General features: G+C 41.9%; 1 protein-coding gene across 5 annotated transcripts in view; it reads right to left on the bottom strand.

The window, feature by feature from the left end:
- Positions 1 to 501: 501 nt before the first annotated feature.
- S100PBP (S100P binding protein) overlaps positions 502 to 24394 on the bottom strand; it is a 36663-nt gene continuing 12770 nt past the window's right edge. For 3 of the 5 annotated variants that reach the window (XM_056123450.1, XM_056123451.1, XM_056123452.1), the window contains 5 exons: positions 23480 to 23571; positions 20828 to 20969; positions 17267 to 17294; positions 3955 to 4042; positions 502 to 1221 (listed from right to left, as the gene is read on the bottom strand). In XM_056123450.1, the coding sequence (XP_055979425.1) occupies positions 1089 to 1221; positions 3955 to 4042; positions 17267 to 17294; positions 20828 to 20969; positions 23480 to 23571 (483 nt within the window). In that variant the 3' untranslated portion in view covers positions 502 to 1088. The remainder of the gene's footprint in view (positions 1222 to 3954; positions 4043 to 17266; positions 17295 to 20827; positions 20970 to 23479; positions 23572 to 24394) is intronic. The other 2 variants (XR_008793713.1, XM_056123453.1) reach the window with 2 other exon arrangements.

Genomic DNA, 24394 nt, shown 5'->3' with positions numbered 1-24394 from the left:
AGGAGAGGTAATACCCTGGGTCTCAAGGCACCTCTTGTTTAGCAGTAAAGGAGACGTAAGGGTGCCTCCCCAGTCTTTATCAAAGGCTGGGGGCACACTAACACAGCAACTTGAAGCTGTGCTATGGCAGCTAAAAATCAAGAACGACCAACACTTCAATCGCACTAGCTTTCCGGCCTGTCTCTTAGAGTCAAGACTGGTTGGGTAGCTCTTCAACAGAGCAGGAAGGCTTTTCTTATGAGGCGTACATCGAACAGGATACAGGATAACACTAAGGGAATCCTAAGCAGCATAGTGGTCACCGGTTAAAAAAAAAAAAGGAAACCCTTTCAAGGCAGAGAAGATAATCAGCCAGTCACAAGACTATAAATCAACAGGAATTATTCAGCAGTCTTCTGTCACAGTTTTGATGCATAAGATCTGTAAATACTATTGTGCAAAATAAACGTAGTAAGTGGAAAAAAGCCAAAAGATTAAAAATAAAGCTAACTGGTAAAAAGAAAAAAAAAAGATTTATATGTTTAACTGTCCTTTTAATGGAATGTTTATACCACTCTATTCTATTTAAAATGTCCTGGACTATAACTTGAAAATACTGACAGGTATTCAGAGATTCCAAGAAAAAAGAGGGATGGTTATAAGTGATTTATCTCTGATTGTGTCATTGGCAGTAATTACACTGGTTTGTAGTCTAATGAAGACTTCCCTAGAGGGCAGTCAGAAGTGATTTCTTTGGGTGCCAAAAGGAGACTTCACCTCTGCCTGGAGGCAGCTGTTTGTCTCAGTGTGGGTGTTTTGGCTTAATGCTGGCTTTCAGCAGATGGCCACCTTCAATTATAAAAAGTAAAATACTCCACCTTCAACTTAATAATACTTACACACCCCCACCCCACCCCCACACACAACAACAACAACAACAACAACACACAAACAAACTTATACAAAGAATTTCAAGTCAGTAATGGGCATTTCCAAAAGGTGACAAATTCTTTAAATAAAAATATTGTGAAAAATAAATTCAATATCTACAAAGCACAAAACAACAGAAACTGCGCTGCTGCTCTGAACCAGATTTGGAATAGGAACTTTCACTGCTGTTGTGACGAGATAAATGGACTGCATGGGAGACGCTGGAACCGATGGTGGCTTCGTTCATTCCTGTCAACCCACTGAGTCAGACTGTATCTTTGCAGGGAATTCTGTCGGAAGCGGGCATAGTTTCTGTCAAGAAATAGAGAAAACGGAGCTGGAGCAACAGTACAGTGGGTAGGGCACTTGCTTTGCATGCATGCAGCCAACCCAGGTTCAATCCCCGGCACCCAATATGGTCACCGAAACCTAACAGTGGTGATCCCTGAGAGCAGAACCAGGAGAATTAGATACTAGTTTCAATCATTTTTAGGTTTTTGGGTCAGACCCAATGGCGCTCATGGGTTATTCCTGGCTCTGTTCGGGGTCACTCCCAGTGGTGCTTGGGGGTCATATCCAGTGCTGTAAATTGAATCCTTGTCTCTTGCATGCAAAGCCTCTACTCAGTTCATCTGAGATCTTTCTCAGACCCTTAATTTTATATTTTAATTCTCACATGTTCAGAAATTAAAAATTTTTATTTATGTAAAAGGCATCACAATATAAGTACTATTTCTTTTCAACATCCAAAACTAATTTTCATACAGGTATTAAGGTGACTTATACAAGTGTTTAAAGAAAACCTAAATGTCTAATTAGAAAACAAAGCTTGTAGAAACATTTAGAACAGTATAGTTCTCTGCTCGCATCAAACCTATACCTCCAGTGAACTTCCTGTCTGACACAGCAGTTAAAATTAGAATGAAATTCTCTGAGAAGGTAAGTCATCATGTGAGTATCACATTGTTTAAGTTTAGAGAATAAACAATTAATAAATAGCCTAGATTCAAAGTAATGTCTCTTAAAAGACTCTGATTTGGGCTGGGGTGCTGACCAAGAGACTGTGAGATAATTTGATCCCAATCTCAATTACAACTCTTTATAATATATGCTTGAAGAATTCTTAACAAGGAAGAAAAATCTAAAAGAAACCCTTTGATTCTAAGGATATGAAACAGGCAAGGGCAGGAGCAGGAAGACGAATGAAAAGACTTGTAATAAACCAGGTGAAAATGATGAGAAATGGTCCTGTTTTATTTATCTTTTGGCTTTTTTTGGGGGGTCACACCCGGCGATGCTCAGGGGGTTACTCCTGCCTCTGCACTCAGGAATTACTCCTAATGGTTCTCAGAGGACTATATGGGATGCCAGGTACAGAACCCGGGTCGGCCACATGCAAGGCAAACGCCCTCCCCACTGTACTATCACTCTGGCCCCAAAACGGTCCTGTTTTAGATGTGTACTTTTTTTTTTAATGTCGAAGTGCTATTTATTGAGCCATTGACTAAGCTGACTGAATTGGGCGTGAACTCCACACAGACGTGTATTTTTGTCTGAGTGTTGTTTTGGTACTTAGGGGTCACGAATGGCGGTGCCCTGAGGACGATATAGTACCTGGGATCAGACTCAGGACACTTCTTTTTTTTCGCTTTTTTGGGTCACCCGGCGATGTACAGAAGTTACTCCTGGCTCTTCACTCAGGAATTACTCCTGGCGGTGCTCGGGGGACCATATGGGATGCTGGGGATCGAACCTGGGTTGGCCAAAAAGAGAACTGGGAGAGGGGTTGGGTGTCCAAAAGAAACAACTAATAAAAGCCAGAGTTTTACAAAAGCCCTACCTGCTGTGCTTAAAAATTAAAAATTAAAAAATTAAAAATTTTTAATTATTTCTCTAGCCCCTCAGGACACTTCTGATACAAGCAAGTGCTCAGCTCTCTGGCCACTGGAGATATATTTATATAAAATAGAGTTTATTGTATATATGTACGTGTGTGTGTGTGTATGAATGAGAGTTTTTGTTTTTGGGTCACACCTAGCAGTGCTCAGGAACTACTCCTGGCAGTGCCTGGGGGACCACATGGGATGCTGGGCATTGAACCTGGGTCAGCCATATGCAAGGCAAATGCCCTACCTGCTGTACTATCTCTCTAGCACCAGCCATTGGATATATTTTATATCCATTTATAGATTTTGCTCTTAGGGTGAGAAAGGGGTAATAATGAGTCCATAGTAATAAATCACACTGTATCAAGAATCTAGGTTTTAGAACTAGTTTTAGTTTAGAACTAGGTTTTAGTCTTTTGAGATTAGTCTTATTGATGTGAGGACCACAGAAGTGAAGTGACAGGATCAAAAGCACATAGCTAGCTAAAAATTACCAAGTTATATTAGAATCTAGATTCAGAATTAGAATTTCAGGGGCTGGAGGGGTTAAGGCTCTTGTCTTGCATGTGGCCAACTTGGTTTAATCCCTAGTACCATATATGGTCTCCTGAGCGATGACAGGAGTAATTCCTAAGCTTAGAGCTAGGTGTAAGCCCTGAGCACCACTGGGTACTGTTCGCAAAACACAATTGGAATTTCAGTCCGATTTTGAAATTCTAGTGATACTAGGGGCTATTCCTGGCCTCACCCCTATTCCAGGGACCATATGTGGTGCCGGGGATTCAAACCCGGATTAGCAGAATATAAGACTAGCCCCTTGCACTGTACTATCTCTGTGGACCTCAATCCAGTTCTCATTCATTATACTATATAGCTCCTTTTTTTTTGCGGGGGTCTTGGGGGGAAAGGGAGCTGGGTGTGCGGAGAGGCTCACACTTGGCAGTGGTCTGGGGTTATTTCTAGTTTGTTGCTTGGGGTCATATGATAGTGGAAATAAAACTTGAGCCTCCTGCATGAAAAACAGTGCTCCAGCCCACTGAGCTATATCTCAACCCTGTACTTCTTTTTTTTCCCTATCTCTGTAATTAAATAATTACAACCCCAAACCCCAACTCATTTACTCCTGCTGTCAAATTCTACCCTCACTGTCCATACTCACCGCATGGTAAGGTCTGAAGGATGCTGCCATTTTTGGTTATGCATATGATGAACTTGATCCATCAGGACACACAGTTCCCCCAAGGTACCTGTGACAGAGGGGGATCAGTGGTTAGGATGTGACTCAGTGAACAACCCTATGACCCTAAATCAAAGCACGTGCTTTCAGGAAAAGAAAATAGCCACTGATCCTAATACTATTTATGATTACTGAAAGCAGCAAAACCCTGCAAGACAGAGAGGGCTCTTGGGTGACACTGATGATGGTGGAGCAATAATAACAGCCACCACTCATTCATTCAACAGTTGCTTTGTGTTTGTGTGTGTGTGGGGGGGCCACACCTGGCGAAACTCAGGGCTTACTCCTGGCCATGCACTCAAGGATCAGTCCTGGCAGTGCTCAGGGGAACATATAACATATGGGATGCTGGAGATTGAACCCGGGCTCGCCACATGCAAGGCAAACTCCTACCTGCTATCACTCTGGCCCCCATTCAACAGTTAGTTCTAAATTTATTAGCTCCTTCGTATGTATAAAGGACTTTACTGATCCTGAAGTAGTTAGGGAAAGCACTCTTTAAGAAGTAAAATGCAAACAGAGAACTAAAGAAATTACAGAAGTTAGTGAAGAGGGGTTGGGTGTCCAAAAGAAACAACTAATAAAACCCAGAGACAAAAGACAACAAAAATACACTTAAGAAACAAGAGAAATGAAGACTAGAAGAAAGGTTGGGGAAAGGGGGTTGTTAAACCAACAAAAAAACATGCTGGACTCAATTTATTAAATAACCAGCAAGTTGTAAACAAACATTTTACACATTATTATAACTAAAACATACCTCTTACATGGATATAAATGTCACTGACATTGTCTCAGAAATTGGAAACTGTGGCCCAGGGAGGCAAATTTGCTTAAAATGCTCATAAACCAGAAAAAATTCTCGCCTGTATGACTTGATGCTTTTGATAATGCTAGTTGTATATCTAAGGGCTGAGATTTAGGCTAAAGTTCACAAAAGCAGAAATAAAACACTGGTTAGAATTTCCCTAGCCATTGGTTTTGAGACTGTTAAAAACATACACAGATGACAAAGTATTTTTGGGTCGCAATGCAAGTTTCTAGACTGGCATCTGAAACTATACTTTTTTAAACAAATTCCCAAGTGCTGCTCTGGAACACTAATTTTTCCCCATTTATACACGTCTCATTACCTTATCTACCATACTCTCAAGAATGCAAATCAGTCTGATAACATATCATCATTTCCCAGTTCTGATAAAGGACAGTTTTTGTTCTGGAGCCACATTAGAGGGGTTTCGGGTCTATGATGGTCTGTGCTGGGGGTTTCTCTCGGTGGTGTTTGGGGAGAACCTGCCCAGATAGAACCCGGGCCTTGGCATGCAAAGCAAGTGTATTAGCCTTTTGAGCTGTTGTGCAGGCCAGACAGACTTTCTGTTGTTTTTGGTTTGGGGTCCACACCTGGAAGCACTCAGGGCTTACTCCTGGCTCTGTGCTCAGGGGACCTATGGGGCCCTGGATATCGAACCTGGGATGCTGTGTGTAAGGCAAGCACCCTGTCCACTGTATTGAACTAGTGATTCTGCATGCAAAGTATGTACTCTAGCCCACGGAGGTAGGCAGACTCATCCAGTCATTAACCAGCTCTGTGATACTGGGAAAGATCCTTCCACTTCTTCAAACACAAATTTGAGTAAAGTTTAATTGTGAATCCATGAATTGTAGGCAGTAATATCTAGCTTGAAGTATTAGGAATATTGTACAAAAGAGACCAAACACATTGTCTAGAAAAATTCAGTGTGCAGTAAGTGGTAGCTATTGTTATTATGATTTTATTGTCTCAGGACTGTGTTTGCAGAGATTCCAAATCCTGTAATGATCACTGATTTGTAAGGAAAAGAAAGCTTATTATTAAATAATCAGTCTACGCATAGTAGACCATGGCGATTTACAGAACTCAACAGAAATGCTCTCTTTCCGTAAGAAGGGAGCCACCCAACCCAGTGGTTCTCGGGGGACACACACATTCCGTGCTAATGTCTAAGAATCCAAGATGCTCAATCCATGAGGTGCCAGGCACCATCAGGGTCACCCTGAGTGCTCAGAGGCACTAGAGCCACACCTCAAGGTGTCTGGGGACCTCCAGAGCTATATAAGTGATGCTGAGGGAAACCTGTTGTACTAGGAACTAAACAAGAATTGCATATGCCTTAACCTGTACAATCTCGCAGGCCCCAAAAGTTTTCTGATTTTAATGAGATAATACTTTTCAGGAAACATTTATAGATTCATTACATTAAAATTTTGTGTGCTTAAAATTAAAAAGTACAACCAAGGGTAAAACAGACAAGAAAAAAAATATTTGAAACTTATTTGGCTCAAGTTTAAATCCCTTTTTCTACAAAGAAAGTCTACTCATAAATAAATCAAGGACATAAATAGGCAATTCATAAAAAGTAATGCAAGTACCAAACACAATGAAAAGAGTCCAATTTCATATAAGAAAATTTGTTAATCTAAAAAAGAACTGCTATCCCTTTATGAAAGGAAGCATAAACATTACATGCTGAAGACAATAACATTAAAATAATAGTAAATCATGATACTTCAATAAAAATAAAGTGAAGTGTCTTGATCAGAAAATCCTTTGACTGAAGGATTTGTTAACCTAAAATCAAAGGTCTTGATTCAAATTGCCTTCCCTCTACCCTACTTTAACATCACTAGCACCCCACTCCCTTTAGCCCCCACAAAAGTATAATTCAGTGAATGTGTGGGAAATTGGCTTTGTAAGAATTCAAGATACATTTTTCCTGCCTAAGCATCATCAAAGACTGGCAAAATAACAAAATTCCTGATGTCCAATTTCAAAACAGAACAAGACTATCTATAGATTGTTCCTCAGTTCACTCATATCAACACGATTCCAGAAAAACACTCTGATGATAGAGAATAAAAGATACACTATAGGGGCAGGAGCGACAGCACAGTGGGTAGGGAGTTTGCCTTGCACGCAGCCGACCCTGGTTTGATTCCCAGCATCCCATATGGTCCCCCAAGCACCGCCAGGAGTAATTCCTGAGTGCATGAGCCAGGAATAACACCTGTGCATTGCCGGGCGTGACCCAAAAAGCAAAAAAAAAAAAAAGATACACTATAAAAAACCTCCTATCAAGAAGTTTTTTTTTTTTTTTTACACCAGTAGTGCTCAAGGCTTACTCCTTAGCTCTGTGCTCTGTGCTCAGGGATCACCCGGTAAGCACCTTACTCTCTCTACTATCTATATGGCCTCTCTTTTTTGGTTTTGGGGCCACTCTTGGTGGTGCTCAGGGATTGCTCCTGGTAGTATCTGAGATGTCAGGGATTGAACCTAGGCCTCTTACATGCAAAGCATGCATTTAGGCATTTGAGCGCTCTGGCTCTTCTTTAATCTATACACTACTGGTTGATTGGGTCCAAAGATGCTTCAAATATTTTGCTGCTAGGAGTGATAATCTAATAGTAGCATCTAACACGTCTTTCAGGTACTGCCTAATGTAGTCCACATGTAAGAACATTAATTTCTTATAACAACCCACTGGAACATTTTATCCATTTTACAGATGAAGAAACTGAGAAGAAACATAGAAGTTATTTTGCCCAAAATCACACAGCTGGGGGCTAGAGAGGCAGTAGAGCAGACAAGGCACCCATCCTGCATGCGGCCAACCTGGGTTCAATTTGCAGTACCCCATGTGGTCCCCTAAGCCCCACCAGGAGTGATCCCTGAGTACAGAGCCAGGAATAAGAAAGCCCTGGGCACAGCCGGGTATGGCTCAAAATAAAGGTTAAATTTTCTTAAAAATGGGGCTGGAGCGATAGCACAGCGGGTAGGGCGTTTGCCTTGCACGCGGCCAAGCCGGGTTCAAATCCCAGCTTCCCATATGGCCCCCTGGGCACCGTCAGGAGTAACTCCTGAGTGCATGAGCCAGGAGTATCCCCTGTGCATCTCCGGGTGTGACCCTCCCCCCAAAAAAAAGCAAAAAAAAAAAGTTTCTGGGGGGGTCAGGGAGTTGGCTCAAAGGGCTGGAGCAATTCCTTGGCATACAGGAGGGAGTCCTGGATTCAATCCCTGGCATCATAGGCCTCCCCCTAGGAAAAAAAAATTTTTTCTGTGATCAGTAAGGATGTGGCTGGAACGATAGCACAGCGGTAGGGCGTTTGCCTTGCACGCAGCCAACATGGCCGACCCGAGTTCAATTCCTCCGCCCCTCTTGGAGAGCCTGGCAAGCTACGGAGAGGATCTCGCCCGCACGGCAGAGCCTGGCAAGCTACCCGTGACGTATTCGATATGCCAAACACAGTAACAAGTCTCATGATGGAGATGTTACTGGGCCCGCTCGAGCAAATTGATGAACAACGGGAGGACAGTGACAGTAACAGTAAGGATGTGGTTCAACAGTAGAGTGTATGCCTCATATCTGTGAAACCTTAAGTTCAACACACACACAGACACAAATTCTAGGACTGATTTTTGGGGGGACCAGAGGGCAGAGATAAAAAGATCCAATACTATATAGTTGGGATTAGAAAGTAAAAATCATTAGAAAACAAGAGCCGCAATGTCCTTTGTATATCCAGCTGGTTTCCAGCATAGCACTCAGGAAAACAAGGACACAATAATTATATCTCAACTCGTGTACTAGTAATGCTAGCTTTCATTCGCACTAAGACCTTATTAAGGTCAGAAAGACAGTGTAGTGGGTAGGGTGCTTGCCTCACATGCGACTGACCTGGGTTGTATCCCTTCCATCCCAAATGGTCCCCCAAGCACAGCCAGGCGTGATACCGGAGTGCAGAGTCAGAAGTAAGTACTGAGCACTACTGGGTGTTGCTCCAAAACAAAAAACAAAACACAACTTACTGAGAAGAGGGCAAACTTTATTATTAAAAAGACCTAACGATCTGGAAATGAGAGCTAACATTTAGCAAGCATTTGTTATGTGCCAGACACTCTGCTAGCAGCTTTACATGAATCCTATATTTTAATCTGTGAACAATGTGAGGTAAATACCATAATCTCCATTTATTTTATTTTATTTATAGACACAGGGACTATAAAACCCAGCTCCTGGAAGAGAACAGTGCAGAGTCTCCTGCCCCCGTGCCTGGCTGTCCTCACTAGGGCCCTTGGCGGGGGGCGAGCTAAGTTTCCGTCCCTGCCCTGAGCAGAGCCCTGGCAGCTGAAGACCTCTGGAACCAGCCACTGCCATGCTTAAGACCACTCTCCACTTGGCCAGCCACACGTGCTAGGGGAAAAGGAAGCTCAGATAGAGAAGGGAGCACCAAATAAAGGGTATTGGGAGGATCCTCCCAGGATGGGAGAAGCGTGCTGAAAGCAGACTATAGACCAAACATGATTGCCACTCAATGCCTCTCTTGCAAACCACAGAACCCAAAGGAGAGAGAGAGAACAAAAGGGAATGACCTGCCACAGAGGCGGGGGGGGGGGGGGGTGGGAGGGATGGGGGGGAGAGATGCTGGGACCCGTGGTGGTGGAGGATGGGCGCTGGGTGCTGGTGGAGGGATGGGTACTTGATCATTGTATAACTGAAACCCAAGCACAAAAATTTGTAAGTCTGTAACTGTACCTCGTGGTGTTTCACTAATAAAAAAGAAAAAAAGACCATTCTCCACATGTTCGGACGAGCCTCACGCATGAAGGAACTGGCAGAGCAACCCAGGTGTGTGGGACCTGGGGCTGAGATCTCCAAGCCTGCTCAGATCAGGACTGGGCCTCCTCCACCCAGATCCCCCATCTTCCAGTAGTGAGGTGTTACACCCACCGACTGCCCCCGGCGCTGTGTTATCCCATCAACGGCCAAGACCCAGGGACTATAAAACCCAGCTCCTGGAAGCACGTGGCTGCTTTTGTGGCCATGCAACCTCTTATTGTATAATTCTCACTCTTGGAGAACCCAACAGTCTACCGAGTGTATCCTGCCAGCATGGCAGAGTCTGGCAAGCTCCCCGTGGCTTGCCATGCTTAAGCCATGCTTAAGTATTCAATATGCCAAAACCCAGTAACAATGATGGGTCCCATTCCCCTGACCCTGAAGGAGCCTCCAATGTGGCACGCGCTAAAATCTCAGGGCTAGGACGAATGAAGATGTCATTGGTGCCTGCTCGAGGAAATAGATGAACAACAGGATGACAGTGATACAGTGATTTATGAGTAAACTGAAGCTTAGAAAAGATACTCATCCATCTTTTATTTTGGGGGGAAGGGTGTTTCTGGGCCACAGCTGGCATTGCTCAGGAGTTACTCTTGATTCTACACTCAGGAATTACTCCTGGCAGTGCTTAGGGGACCATATGGGATGCTGGGAATGGAACCCGGTTTAGCTACATGCAAGGCAAACCCCTACCTGCTAAACTATCTATACGGTCCTTATTTTTTGGCCACACCTGGTGGTGTTCAGGATAAACTCCTGACTTTACACTCAGGAATCACTCCTGATAGACTCTGGGGACCATATGATGTACTGGGAATTGAACCCGGGTCAGCTGCATGCAAGGCAAGTGCCCCGTCCCACCCTCTGTACTATCTCTCTGGCCCCTACTCATCTTCTATGTTCTTGAAAAACAGTGGTTTCAACTGCTGGACCCAAATGTAAAAAGGCTGCAAACCACTGGTGTACTGCAATGGTCCTAAACTGGATGTAAACATACGAAAAGTCACTAATGCAGAAAATGAGAAAGTCAGAATTCAAATTCGTGTGGCGCTAATGATCCAAAATCGTTTCAGCCACAGCTTCAATCTCTTCTTCCTCCAAATTTAGACATGCTAACAAAAACGGAAACATTTGAATTTTCTTTTCTTTTCATAATCTCTAACAGATGGGCTTTCTTGGACCAACAATCAGTATCCTGGGTTTATTTTTAAGCAGTGGCTTAAAGGTGGTAAAGACTGTCCTTTGTTTTGTGGCTAAGACTGAAGTTAATTTAAGAATGATATTAAGAGGGTAAAAAAACTCAACATTTCAGGAATAAGATCAGTGAGGAGTCATCTATAAATATGCAGCTGACTAATTTGGGGTAAAATCCAGTGTAATGACTTCCTTAATAAATTAAAAGTGAATCCATTATTATGAAAGAGGAAGAATGGATAATACTGAGTGTTCACTATGCCACTGACTCCTATCAGGCTTTATAGGCTCCCGTATGTGTACCACATGATTTGACCCAATCAATATGACAGGTGACCTAAGAACATACAATCTTTTAGCTGGCTAATGATCTAAAAGGTGGCCTTGGCACTAACAGGTCATTAAGTGAATCAATCAGATATCTCCATAGAAATGTGAATGTGAGCTGCATTAACGAGACCAAAACAGAGAACTGCACATATGCAGGGCTCTAAGAGAGAAGGGACAGGAGATTGCTAACACTAACAGAAGGACTGGTCAGACACAGTTAAATATTAGACTCACAAAATTAACAGGGAAAACTTAAATAGGGAACAAAGATACCATTTTGAGGGGGCATGGAACCTTTTGAAGGCGCTATGACTGGTTGTTTTTATTATGAGACCTATGTTAAGCATCTGACCATCATCTCTTCCCGTTCTTAAACTCAATTCCAATAGGGGGAATGAGTGTAGAGTCACTGAATGTAGCTCAGTATTAGAGCACTTGCCTTACATGGATGAGACTGTGGGTTTGATGCCTAGAGAGGAGAGGAGAGTGCTACAGGGATAGAGGCTATTTTTTATGTTTTGGGACACACCCGGCAGTGCTCAGGTGCTGAGTGACCATGAAGTGTCAAGGATCAAACCCAGGCCTCCTGCATGCAAAGCATGTGCTCAGAACACTGACCTATTTCTCCAACTCTAGGCTACTGTTTTTATAAATATTTAAATACAATGGGGCTGGAGAGATAGCCCAACAGGCTGAGCACATGCTTTGCATGCAGGAACCCTAGATTCCATGATTCCAGATTTCAAACACCACAGCAGGGTACTCCTTCACAGTGTAGGATGTGGCTTAAAAATACATAAACAAAGGGCTGGAGCAATAGCACAGCGGGTAGGGCATTTGCCTTACATACAGACAACATGGCCGACCTGGGTTCGATTCCCAGCATCCCATATGGTCCCCCGAGCACCACCAGGAGTAATTCCTGAGTGCATGAAGCCAGGAGTAACCCTGAGCATCGCCGGGTATGGCACAAAAAGAAAAAAAAAAACCACCACATAAATAAAAGATTAATAAAATTAGAATTAAAAAGGAAAATTAGAATAAGCAGAAAGCAGGAATGCTTTTTGTCTTAACTCAAAGTGACAAAACTAATAATCTAAAACATGACAAAAAAGAAACAGGAATCATATAACATTTCTGAAATGGTCTACTGAGATACTGAGTGATATATGAAAGTTCTTAACAGTAATGCCAAATGCAGAATAAAAGCTTACAGGTCATTGTTGCTTATGGTCATCAGTAAAAATTGAAGCAGTTTTCCACTTCTACTTAAAATGAGTGGGCACTTAACCTCTTATTGCAAGCAATGAGAAACTAGGCAACTTATATGCAATAACTGTTTTCAGACTGCTCAGGGTTGTGAAACCTGAAGAAAGGGAAAGAACTGAGGTGGAACTTTTAAGTATATTTTTCCAACAAAAATTTTCTTTAAGTGAAGGTAAAACAAATGCTTTGCAAATGAAAGCAGAGAAACTTTATCACTAACACACCTACACTATAAAATGTTAAAATACGTTCACAGGAAAAACGAAGATATTACAAGGCTGACCCAGGTGAGATCTCTGGCACCACATACTGTCCCAAGTTCCACAAGGAGTGACCCTTGAGTGCAGAACCAGGAGTAAGCCCTGAGCACCACCACCAAGAGTGGCCCCAAAACCAAACAAAAAACAAAATAATGAAAAGTTAAACATGTGCCAACCATCAAGTCAATTTACTCCTAGATATTTATTGCAAGGAAGAGAAATATGTAAGGATTTATAAATGAATATTTGTAAGAGCGTTAGTCCAAATGCCCATCAGTAAGTCAAGATTAAAAAATATTCTAATCTACATAATGAAATCCTACTCTCAATAATGGGAATAAACTATCAGTAAAATAATTTCAACATATTCTTTGAGGAAGAAACCAGTCTCAGTAAAAGAAAATACACTACATACTGTTTATATAAAACTCCATGAAAAACAAACTAATCGATAATAAGAGCAGGTCAGTGGCTGCGTGGGGATTCACATGAGCAAAAAAAGGCAAGAAAGAAAAATTACAAAGGAGCATCAAAATAACTCTTTTGGGGTGACATGAGATCCTTTTTGTTTGGAGCCATGCCCTACAGTATTCAGAGCTTAGGAGACCCCGCTATGCTGGGATCTAACCAGGGTCTCTCACGTGCAAAGTATATACTTCAGTCCTGGGAACCACCTCACTGAACCTGTATTTATGAATCTGAACTGCAGTGATAGTTTTGTGAATGTAACATATAACTATATACCTATGTCAAAAATCAACAAATTTATACTTTAAGACTATGTATAGAGATATTTTAATTATAACTCAAAAAAAGAAAAAAATATCCTGGAAGAGATAGAACATGATATGAACAGGGACCTAAACAGGAAAGATGTCTTAGAAATCATGAATATGAAAATAAAGAAGCCAATAAACGAATATTCCAGAAAGAAGAATTAAGAAACGGGCAGAACAAGGACAGAAAAGAGTTTTAGATTAATCCTTTGAGTTTGACTCTTGGGAGGTCCTTAAAAAGAGAGGCTGGGACTGGGAAGATAGCAGAGGGGTCAGGGGCACATGTTTTGTGTTCTCAGGACTCTGTTCAACCACTGGTTCCAGAGCACTGCTGGGTGGCCTGGGGCTCCTGGAACCATAGGGCCCAAGCACTGCTATACCCACTGGCTCAAGAATTAAACCATCCGGCTGTGTATCACTGATAAATGGTCCTCCTAAGCACTGCTTCAAAGGCCCCCAAAAACAAAACCATGGGAATAGAGAGTCCAGGGGTTAAGGTAATTACCTTCCAAGTGGCTCATATGGTTCAAGCCCTTGTGCCTCCCCCCAAAAAAAGAACGGAGATTCAGCAATTAGGATTCAACCCAGAATGGCTACAACAGCAAACTCTAGAGTTATAGGGTTCTAACAAGGCTGGAAAATAAGAAGTACAGAAAAACAGACTTCTAAGAAAGTCTCTCCCCGCAAAAATTCAAGAGGAATGGAGAAATTATTTAGTACATATGGGCACTGGTGAGGGATGTAGAACCCTGACAAAACTGTAAATTCTCTATGGGGAAGAGCTTAAGGATAGGCTGCAGGTTAGCTCAGAGGGGTGGATTACAGGCTTTGAATGTGGGAGTCACAGGTTTCACACAGCTTCCCTGAGCACTGCTGGAATAACTCCCAAGCACGCAGCATCAAACTAAGAGTAGCTACCACTGCTTGTGACCCCAAACAACAAAATAATAAGTATAAAATTAATCTGTAGTTTGTTAATGAGGTAATCAACAACTTAAAAATTTCAAGGAAGAAAATGAAACCTGGTGGCTGGAGAGATAGTTCAATAGGCTGAGCACATGCTTCGATTGCAATAGTCCCGGATTCGACACTCAGCACTGCATGGTCGCCTGAATACAGCTGGGAATGACCCTTAAGCACAGTGCAAGTAGTAGTCCTGGAGCATTGCTGGGTGTGGTACCCCCCCAAAAAATAAAAAAGGAAAATAAGGAAAGAAAATCTGGGCCAGTGATGAAATTTAGTAGTAGAGTACCTGTCTTGCATGTGTGAGGCCTGATTTTCATTCCTGGAACCATAAAAAAAAGGGAAGGGAAAAAAATAAAGAATTCAGGGCTGGAGAGACAGTACGGGGTAGAGTGCCTGCCTTGCACACGCCTGACCCAGATTCTATCCCCAGCATCCCATATGATTCCCTGAGTCCCACCAGGTATGAACCCTGAGAACAGAGCAAGGAGTAAGCCTGGAGCATAGCTGGGTGAGCTACACCTGCTAAGAGAAGAATCTATAGTATACCACGATACTTGGCAGTACAGTAAAGAATATTTACTTATCTGTAATTAATAAATGATAAATAATGGAGTCAACAATCAGTAGAATATGTACTACCAATAACAAGGAAAATAGAGTTAGCAAGGATGTACAAAAACTGTAATCCATCATAAATCATGGTGCCTACAATATAAAAATAAGTAAAAAATTTTAAAAAACGAAAGAGAAACTTCCTGGAAATGAAGATGCTGTTGCTGCCCAACAAGGGGCATAGACTCTATCCATGAGGTATCTGAATGGTCAGTTTCATGTCATGAAATGAATTTTTACTTTACCGAAATAAGGAAAAAATAAATAAATGGTAGAAAATAGAAAAAGAAAGATAAATGGTAAAAAACTGGAATTCTTGTAAATTACTGATGGGATTGTAAAATAAAGCAGAATTGTAGAAAACAATATGGTCCAGGGGAGGGAGGGGACTACCATATGATCCAGCAACTCCATTTCTGGGTTTGTGTTCAAATGAATTTCAAGTAGGGTCTTGAAGCAATCTATGCACATTCATATTCATATCAGCACTAATCATAATAGCACGAAGCCAAAGCAATTAAAATGCCCACTGAAGGATGAAGAGCCCACTGAAGGAATGAATGGATAAACAAAATGGGGCAATTATACAATTTTACATAATTCCGCCATAAAAAGAAAGGGAATTCTGATACATGCTCTATCATAGTTGAACCGTGAAGCCATTATGCAAAGTGAAAAAGACAAATTCTATAGGTTCCACTTTTAAGGTTATCTGTAAGCAGTCAAGTTCATAGAGACAGAAAGTAGAATGATGGTTACCAAAGGCTAGGAGATAATGGAAAGGCTATTGTTTTGGCATGGGTTTAGTTTGAAATTTGCAGGACAAAAAGTTCTAGAAATCTGTCTGAAAATGTGACTACACTTTTAGTGAACTGTACACGTAAAGGAGTTAAGAAGAAAATTTTGTCATTTTTTCCCCTATCGCAAATAAAAAATTAATAGGTTCATTTTAGAAGATGCAGAATACAGCTCTCATTGGCTAACCTGTGGGTAAATTTGGCATCAAAATGAACAAAGACTAATTGATTGAGGCTGGGGCTGGGCCATTCCTGGTGATACTCAGGACTTATTCTTGGTCTGTGCTTAGGAATCACTCCTGACGGTGCTCAGGGGATATGCGGTGCTGGGAACTGAAGTGAGGTGGTGGCATGTTAAGTGTACTCTCTCTGATCTTCACTAACTGATTTTAACTCACTAATTAAAAAAATATTCATGAGGTAAGAGTAATAGTACAAAAAACCTTTTTGTCAGAATGTTAACTAGACATATCCCCATTCTGGGGTCACCTGCACCTCAACGTGGAAAGTATAATTCCTTTCTTTTACTTTATGGTGTGCTTTGGGATCTCTCCACACTGAAGACCAGAGAGGCCAGAGCGATAGTACAGAGGGCAGGGCATTTGCCTTGCACGTGGCTGACCTGGGTTTGATCCCTGGCATCTCATATGAACTCCCATGCACCACCAGGAGTAATTACTGAGCGTAGAGCCAGGAGTCAGCCCTGAACATCACCAAGTGTGACCCAAAAAGCCAAAAAAAAAATCACATTTATTCTCTCTCCTCCGTCTCCCCAACTCCCCTTTCCCCTCCCTATTTCCTAAATAGAACTATTTTACTCTCAAAAATAAAAGGAATGTAATCTAATAATTAGAACCTGTCAAAAGATGGTACCTCCAAATTTGAATTAGAGGACAAACAAACAACAGTACCCATGAATTGTGGGAACATTGTGGGAAAATGTTGATCTAACTCTAATCTTTCCGTTATATGTATTAAAATACAGAAATAAAGGGAATGGAGAAACAATTTAAACATACCACAAGAAAACAAGTGGACAATATTCTGCATGTGGAACAATCTACAAAACAAGTTACCTAGATTAAGAGAGACTAAGGAGACAAAAACTAATAAGCATGTGAACCTAATTCAATCCTTTTTGAACAGTTTACAAAGACATTTTTGGACAACTGAGGAAACTGTAATACAGATTAGATACTACATGATCTTCAAAAATTATGAAATTCCCAATAAACATGAAAAATATTTAACCTAATTATTAAAACAAAATGTTAAAATTTACCTACCAAATTTGTGACAAAAGTTAATACAGTTTTGGGGGGGCAGGACAATCTGGTAACATGTAACAAACGTTTTTAAAAAATGTTTATATACTTTACCCAGCAATTCCACTTCTAAGCATTCATCCTATAGAAATAAGAGTTGTGCATAAACATTTATTGACCAGAATGTTCACTGCAGCATTACCATTAAAATGGACACAACCAATTATGCAAGATAGAATAAACTATGCAATATTTGTAATCATTACAATTTTATTTTTGGTTTGGGGAACACACCCAATCGTGCCAAGGGCTTACTCCTGGCTTTCCAGGGATCACTGCTGGAAGGGCTTAGGGAACATATTGGGTGCTGGGAATTGAGCCAAGGCAAGCACCCTACCCTCTGCAGGGCCCTTCATTACAAATCTGATATATTTAGCATGGAATGGTTCTTAAAATAAAGGTACTTATTTTATGATCCTAGAGGGCAGAACTAGAAACTATCACTGGATATTATGAAATAGAATTTGGTTCAATGTAAGCAACAATGTTCTAGTCATTATAATTTTTCTAAGCATGCTTCAAAAAGCAGTAAGTATTAAGTTTGGCATTATTAAAACTCTGCTCAATAGGGGCTGGAGTGATAGCACAGCGGGTAGGGTGTTTGCCTTGCATGTGACCAACCCAGGTTCAATTCCCAGCATCCCATGTGGTTCCCTGAGTACTGCCAGGAGTAATTCCTGAGTGCAGAGCCAGGAGTAATCCCTGTGCATTGCCGGGTGTGACCCAAAAAGCAAAAAAAAAAAAAAAGTAAAACTCTGCTCAAAGGCTGAATGGCCCCTCAACAGATTTTTATGTTGTAAAGAGAAAATTGTAATAATTTTCCTACTTTAAGAACTTTACTACGTTAAATTTTTCATTAGTTGAGGTGTCAAGAAGGAAGTAGTATTTTTGTTTGTTTTGGGGCTACACCCAGCAATGCTAAGGGGTTACTCCTGGCTCTACACTCAGAAATTACTCCTGGAGTGCTCAGGGGACTATATGGGATGCTGGGGATCAAACCCGGTTTGGCTGCACGCAAGGCAAGTGCCTTACCTGCTATACTGGCACGCCAGCCCTGGAAGTGATTAGTATTCTGTAAACATTAAACACCCATGTTGCACTAAACCGAAAGGAGAGTATATCTATAGTAAAATGTAGTTGAATGGGGCCCGGCGAGATAGTACAGAGTGTAAACAATCTCCTATTAAAGCTTTCGACATAACAAAAGTAGAAAATAGTATAAAGGAACCCCACATGCCCTTTACTCAGTTTTATTTATCAGTATTTTGTGGGGCACGAGATAAAGTCTAGTGGAAAAGCATGTGCTCTGCATACGAAGTCCTAGCTTCAATCCCTGTCACCAAAAACGTGCATATTAATGCTAATTTCTCTCATTTTCCAGGAAATTTACCCTCCTGAGATTTAAAACAAACTTTAAAATCATACTATTTCTCTACAAAAATTTAAGTATGAAAAGATATACTTTTTGCTAATATATTCAATAATGTCAGTTGCTATGATGAGGTGCTGTTTGTAAATGTACTTACGTGTAATTTTCACATTATTATCAACACTTTCACAAATGAGGAAAACTTTATCGTTTTTTTTGCTTTATGGGTCACATCCAGCAATAGTCAAGGATTACTCCTGGCTCTGCACTCATCATTCCCGACAGTGCTTGGGGGACCATATGGGATGCTGGGGACTGAACCCGGGTTGGTTGTGTGCAACGCAAATGCCCTACCCGCTGTACTATCGTTCCAGCCCCAAATGAGGAAACTTAAGGGTTTGCTTTTTTCTTGTTATGGGGTGGAGTGGGGTTTGGACTGTATCAGTGGTCACTCCCAATGATGCCCAGGGACAATGCAAACTGTGGTTTCCTGCATACTAAGCACATGAACTAGCTTTAAGATATCTCTCCAGACCCTAAAACTTGACCACAAAGCCGAAAAGCAGTGGTCTAATATAAAAATCCCAGAGGTTGAGACCAAAGACACATTACAGAAGGCACTTGTCTTGTAGGCGAGGATCTGACTCCCCGTGCCCAATATTGTTCCCCAGAGCACTGACTGCCATGAGTGATCCATGAGCACAGAGCCAGGAATAAGTCCAGTGGTGCTCAGGTATCATTCAGGTAGTGCGCAAGAGACAATAAGCAGTATAAGGAAATCAAACAGCAGTTAGACATATGCAATGATGATCTAATGTTAGATGATCTAACCCCTGTACGATATCTTGGGCTTTTGCAATATTATATATATTTGTTGTTGGTGGTGGTGGGGCGGGGGCGGCTTTTTGGCTCACACCTGGCAATGCTCAGGGGTTACTCCTGGCTCTGCACTCAGGAATTACTCCTGGCTTGCACAGAAGCCCATATGAAATGGCAGGGATTGAACCCAGGTCAGTTGCATGCAAGGCAAATGCCCTACCCCACTATACTATTGCTCCAGCCCCTTTGCAATAATTCTTTTTTTCTTGGAGGGCCACACCCAGTGATGATCAAGGCTTACTCCTGGCTTTGTGCTCAAGGATCACTCCTGGTGGTGCTCAGGGAACCATATGTAGTACTGAGAATGAAACCTGGGTCAGCTGTTTGCAATGTAAACTTGCTTCTCACTGTACCAGCTCTCCAGCTCCCCTGGAAATAATTTCTTTTTTTTTTTGCTTTTTTGGGTCACACCCAGCGATGGTTGGGGGTTACTCCTGGCTCTGTACTCAGAAATTATTCCTGGCGGTGCTCAGGGGACCATATGGGATGCCAGGGATCAAACCCAGGTCCGCCGCATGCAAGGCAAACGCCCTACCTGCTGTGCTATCACCCCGGCCATCCCTTTGAAATAATTTTTAATAAACTCTGGAGAACTCAGTTTGAAAAATCTAGACGATAATCAAAGCCTTAGAAGAGTTTTTATTCAGTGGCCAAGTTGCAGAAAGGTACTTGAAATGTCTGCTTTTTTTTTTTTTAATGCTTTTTGAGTCACTCCTGGCTCTGCACTCAGGAATCACTCCTGGCAGTGCTCGGGGACCATATGGGATGCTGGGAATCGAACCCGGGTCGGCCGCGTGCAAGGCAAACGCCCTACCCGCTGTGCTATTGCTCCAGCCCAAAATGTCTGCTTTTTACAGTTAAATGTTGAAGGCATGAGTGAAAATAATTCCAAATGAGAAAATCAATGATTATTAAGTAGTATCAGATCAACCAGTCTATTATTTTTTCAGACAAAAATTTCCTAGCAGAGTCAAAGAGACTAAGCATAGGGTTTAAAGCACTTGCCTTGAATACAGCCAACACTGGTTTGATTCTTGAAATCATATGGTATCCCAAGTATTGCCAAGATTGGTCCCTGAGCACAAAGCCAGGAGAAAGCCATGCACTGCCAGGTGTAGCCCAACACACCCCTGTACCCAAGGTAGTGAAAAAACACCTTTTTGCTTAAACAAGTGCATGTCTAGCTACCCTCACACATGAAGACTCTAGGAACTGGAATGAGCATTCTCGGTTCCACCACTCTACTACTGGCTAGCCAAGCTATTTGGGGTTTGCAATCCTTTGAAGTGAAAGTCTTTGGCTAAGTTTCCTTTCTCAGAAACTTAAAAAAATCACAAAACAAAACAAACTCTCTGAAGAAGTCTTACCCAGTCACTGACATGCCCTTCTCTGGCTGCTTTGTTACCTTGGTTAGAGTCCACTGGGTCTTCTATATGAGCAATGACACTCCTGAGATAATTTTGCTTCTGCTGTTCTAGATCTGATTGTGAAAACGTTGGCACATTAGTCCTTAAACAATGCAAACCAAAGGGAGATAAAACAGTCTGTTAGAACCATAAGTACAGTGCTCTGTAGAGAGAAAACATACATTACCAATCAGAAAAAAACACTTTCAGAGGCAGTAGTTTACTGTTCTGTCCCCCCCCACACACACCTTTCTGCGGGGTGGGGTGGGGGAGGTGGGCCACACCAAACTGTGCTCAGAGTTTACTTCTGGTGGTGCTTGTGTTGGACCATGTGTGGTGTTGCGAATCAAACCCATGTCAGTCAGATGGAAGTCTAGTACATACTGTCAAGCCCCAGAGGCAATATTTTAAAATCAAGTGACAATCTGTACTGCAAACCTTAAAAGGAGGAAAGGGGGAGGGGGGAGAGAGAGGAGCGAGAGAGAGAAAAAGAGAGAGAGAGAGAGAGAGAGAGGGGAGGGAGAGGAGAGGAAGGGTGGAGAGAAAAGAGAGAAGAGAGAGGGAGGGAGAGAAAGGGAGGGAAGAAGGGGGAGAGAGGGAGGGAGAGAAAAAGGGAGGGGGAAAGAGAGAGAGAGAGAGAACCTGCAATGGAGACAGGCTTTGGGGGTAGGGGAGAAACTGGGGACACTGGTGGTAGGAAATGTGCACTGGTGGAGAGATGGGTGTTGGAATATTGCTTGACTGAAACCCAACCATGAACAGCTTTGTAACTGTATCTCACTGTGATTCAATAAAAAATAAAAATAAAAATAATAGAAGACCATGTTAGTTAATTAACATGAACCTGAAACCAAGTATGGAGTTAAGAGAAAAAGAAGGGGGCTGGAGCGATAGTACAGCGGGTAAGGCGTTTGCCTTGCACGTGGCCAACCCGGGTTCAATTCCCAGCATCCCATATGGTCTCCTGAGCACTGCCGGGAATAATTCCAGAGTGCAGAGCTAGGAGTAACCCCTGAGCATCACCAGGTGTGACCCAAAAAGGGAAAAAAAAAAAGAGAAAAGGAAGGTAAGAAATAGATATTACCTTCTATTAATAGTGCGTAGGAAAGTAAGGCTACCTAGTCCTTAAAGAAGGAAAGCAATTGTTGAATGCGTCAAGGTTATAATTCAGGATAAGTCAGGGGCCAGAGAAATAGTACAGTAGGTAGAGTGTTTGCCTGGCAGGCAGCAGACCCAGATTCAATCACTAGCACCCCATCTCATTCCCTGAATCCCACCCAAAGTGATTCCTGAGCAGAGCTGGTGCAGCCTCCCAAAACAAAATAGCCAAGAAATAGGTAACTACATACAACAAAAAAAAATTTCAGAAATATACGAAAAGGATCAGCTGGATGTAGTAATTAGAACACTGGAGACCTTGGTAAAAAACAATTTCTGGTCCTTTCTGATACTGATGACACTGCACTGAGAAGTCCACTGGTGAGATACTGAAACAGGAAAATATTAGGTTTCAAACAGCCTGACTTATGTTCCTCAGGGTTCAATTTCCACTGTAAACAACTGACAAAGCTTTTCTCAATAAGCGAATAGAGCCAAAAACTGGGGTTAGAAGTGGTATTCAGATTCTAACCTGTTAATAAAAAATGTAGTTTTAAGTATTTTTTTTTAAAAAAGGGGGAATTGAGCCTTAAATAACAGTTTCAGTTATTGTTTTAGGTTTTTTTGGTCACACCAAGTGGTGTGTGTTATCCTGCTCAGGGGTTACTTCTGGCTCTGCATTCAAGAATCACTCCTGGCGGGACTCACCTCATATGTGATGCCAGGGATTGAACCTGGGTCAGCTGCAAACAAAGCAAATGCCCTACCTACTGTACTATCTTTCCGGCCCACAGTTTAAGTTTTCAAAGTGGAAGAATATATTTGTAATCAATTAAAAAAAAATCCTCATTGTAAGGAAGCCCATCAGACTCAATATAAAAACCAACTCGGTTCATTGAAAAGGCTCATGTAAAGACACTGCCACCTGCTGGCAAGAACTAAGATCGAAATGCTATAAATCTGCACTATCTACTTGAATTATCCCCCAAAGGCCAGTTTTATCCAAGTTAGTTTTCTGCAGTTTTAGTTTCACTGCTATTTATTTTCAGTGCTCAGGAGCTACCCCTGGACACTCTGTTGGGACGCCTGATAGTTCTTGCGGCACCATATGGGTGCTAGGGATTGACCTTGGGTCTCCCGAAGATGAAGCACATACGCTTTCTCTCTGAGCTGCCTCCCTGTCCTCTCTAACATTTTGATTAAATTATTCTTAACTTTCTATCATAGCTATGCTCAGGTTTCCCCATCCCAGAAAAAGAAATCTTACACAGATTTTGCTATCTTTCATTAAATAAACTTGAGGCAGCAGATAAACATTAACCTTATTTTGTTTACAAAGAAACTGAAGTCAGAGATTATTTGACTTGCCAAGGTCACACAGCAAGATTTTGGTGGTCCCAGGACCTTAAGTACTTACTTTGAATGTAGGCTTTTCCCTCTACCTAAGGGGAACTGAGGTAGAGAAAGAAACTAAAGAGAATCAAAAGTACGCAGACTATTTTATTATACACTTACCTTGTTTTGGTTTGTAGAACAGGGATGACTTTGCCTAGTCTTCTCTCATGGACTTTCAGCTTCCCAGAATCCTTGTCAAGAACATTCTGCTTCTTTTCAGTGCATAAGAAAAGATGATCTTCAGTTATAAGAAAACAACTGAAAGTACTATTTATGGAAATATTCTTGAACCAAAGCCTATAAAGGCATATCTTCAAACCTGACATGTGTATCAAGCACTATCTTCCCCTTGCCACCCAGAAGTAAAGTTTTATTTAGGAAATATGAGAAGTGAGACAGAGAGAGAAAGAGTAACCATGAGAAAGAGAAACCATGCTCCCCAAGCTGGAATGTGGGCCAGGGCCGGAATGGAACGCTACTCTGAGTATTTGCCATGAGACGTGACTGCAATCTTAAAAAGATTAAAATCAATCAATAAATAAATAAACAAAACCAACAACCGACTCTAAGTAATAGGATCTCATTCATTTGTTTTTTTTTAAGCTTTTTTTTTTTTCTTTTTGGGTCACACCTGGCGATGCACAGGGGTTACTCCTGGCTCTGCACTCAGGAGTTACTCCTGGTGGTGCTCAGGGTACCATCTGGGATGCTGGGAATCGAACCCAGGTTGGTGACATGCAAGGCAAACGCCCTATTTGCTGTGCTATCACTCCAGTCCCTAGGATCACATTCATTTGGCAGATAAGAAATCAGGCTCAGGGGGCTGAGCCATAGTAGAGCTGGTAAGGAATCTGCCTTGTATGGAACTGAACTGGGTTCAATTTCTGGCACCTCATATGGTCCCTGTGGGCACCACCAGTAGTGATTCTAGAGTGTGGAGCCAGGAATTACCCTGGAGCATTGCTGAGTGTGGTCCATAAACAAAACCAACAAATAAAAAGAAGAAAAAATAGAAATCAGGTTCAGGGCTGGAGC

Source organism: Sorex fumeus, unplaced genomic scaffold (genome assembly GCF_029834395.1).
Source record: "Sorex fumeus unplaced genomic scaffold, SorFum_2.1 ptg000047l, whole genome shotgun sequence".
Lineage (NCBI taxonomy): Eukaryota > Metazoa > Chordata > Mammalia > Eulipotyphla > Soricidae > Sorex > Sorex fumeus.
Note: the sequence above shows the minus strand (reverse complement) of the source record. Positions and strands in the feature narration are given on the sequence as shown.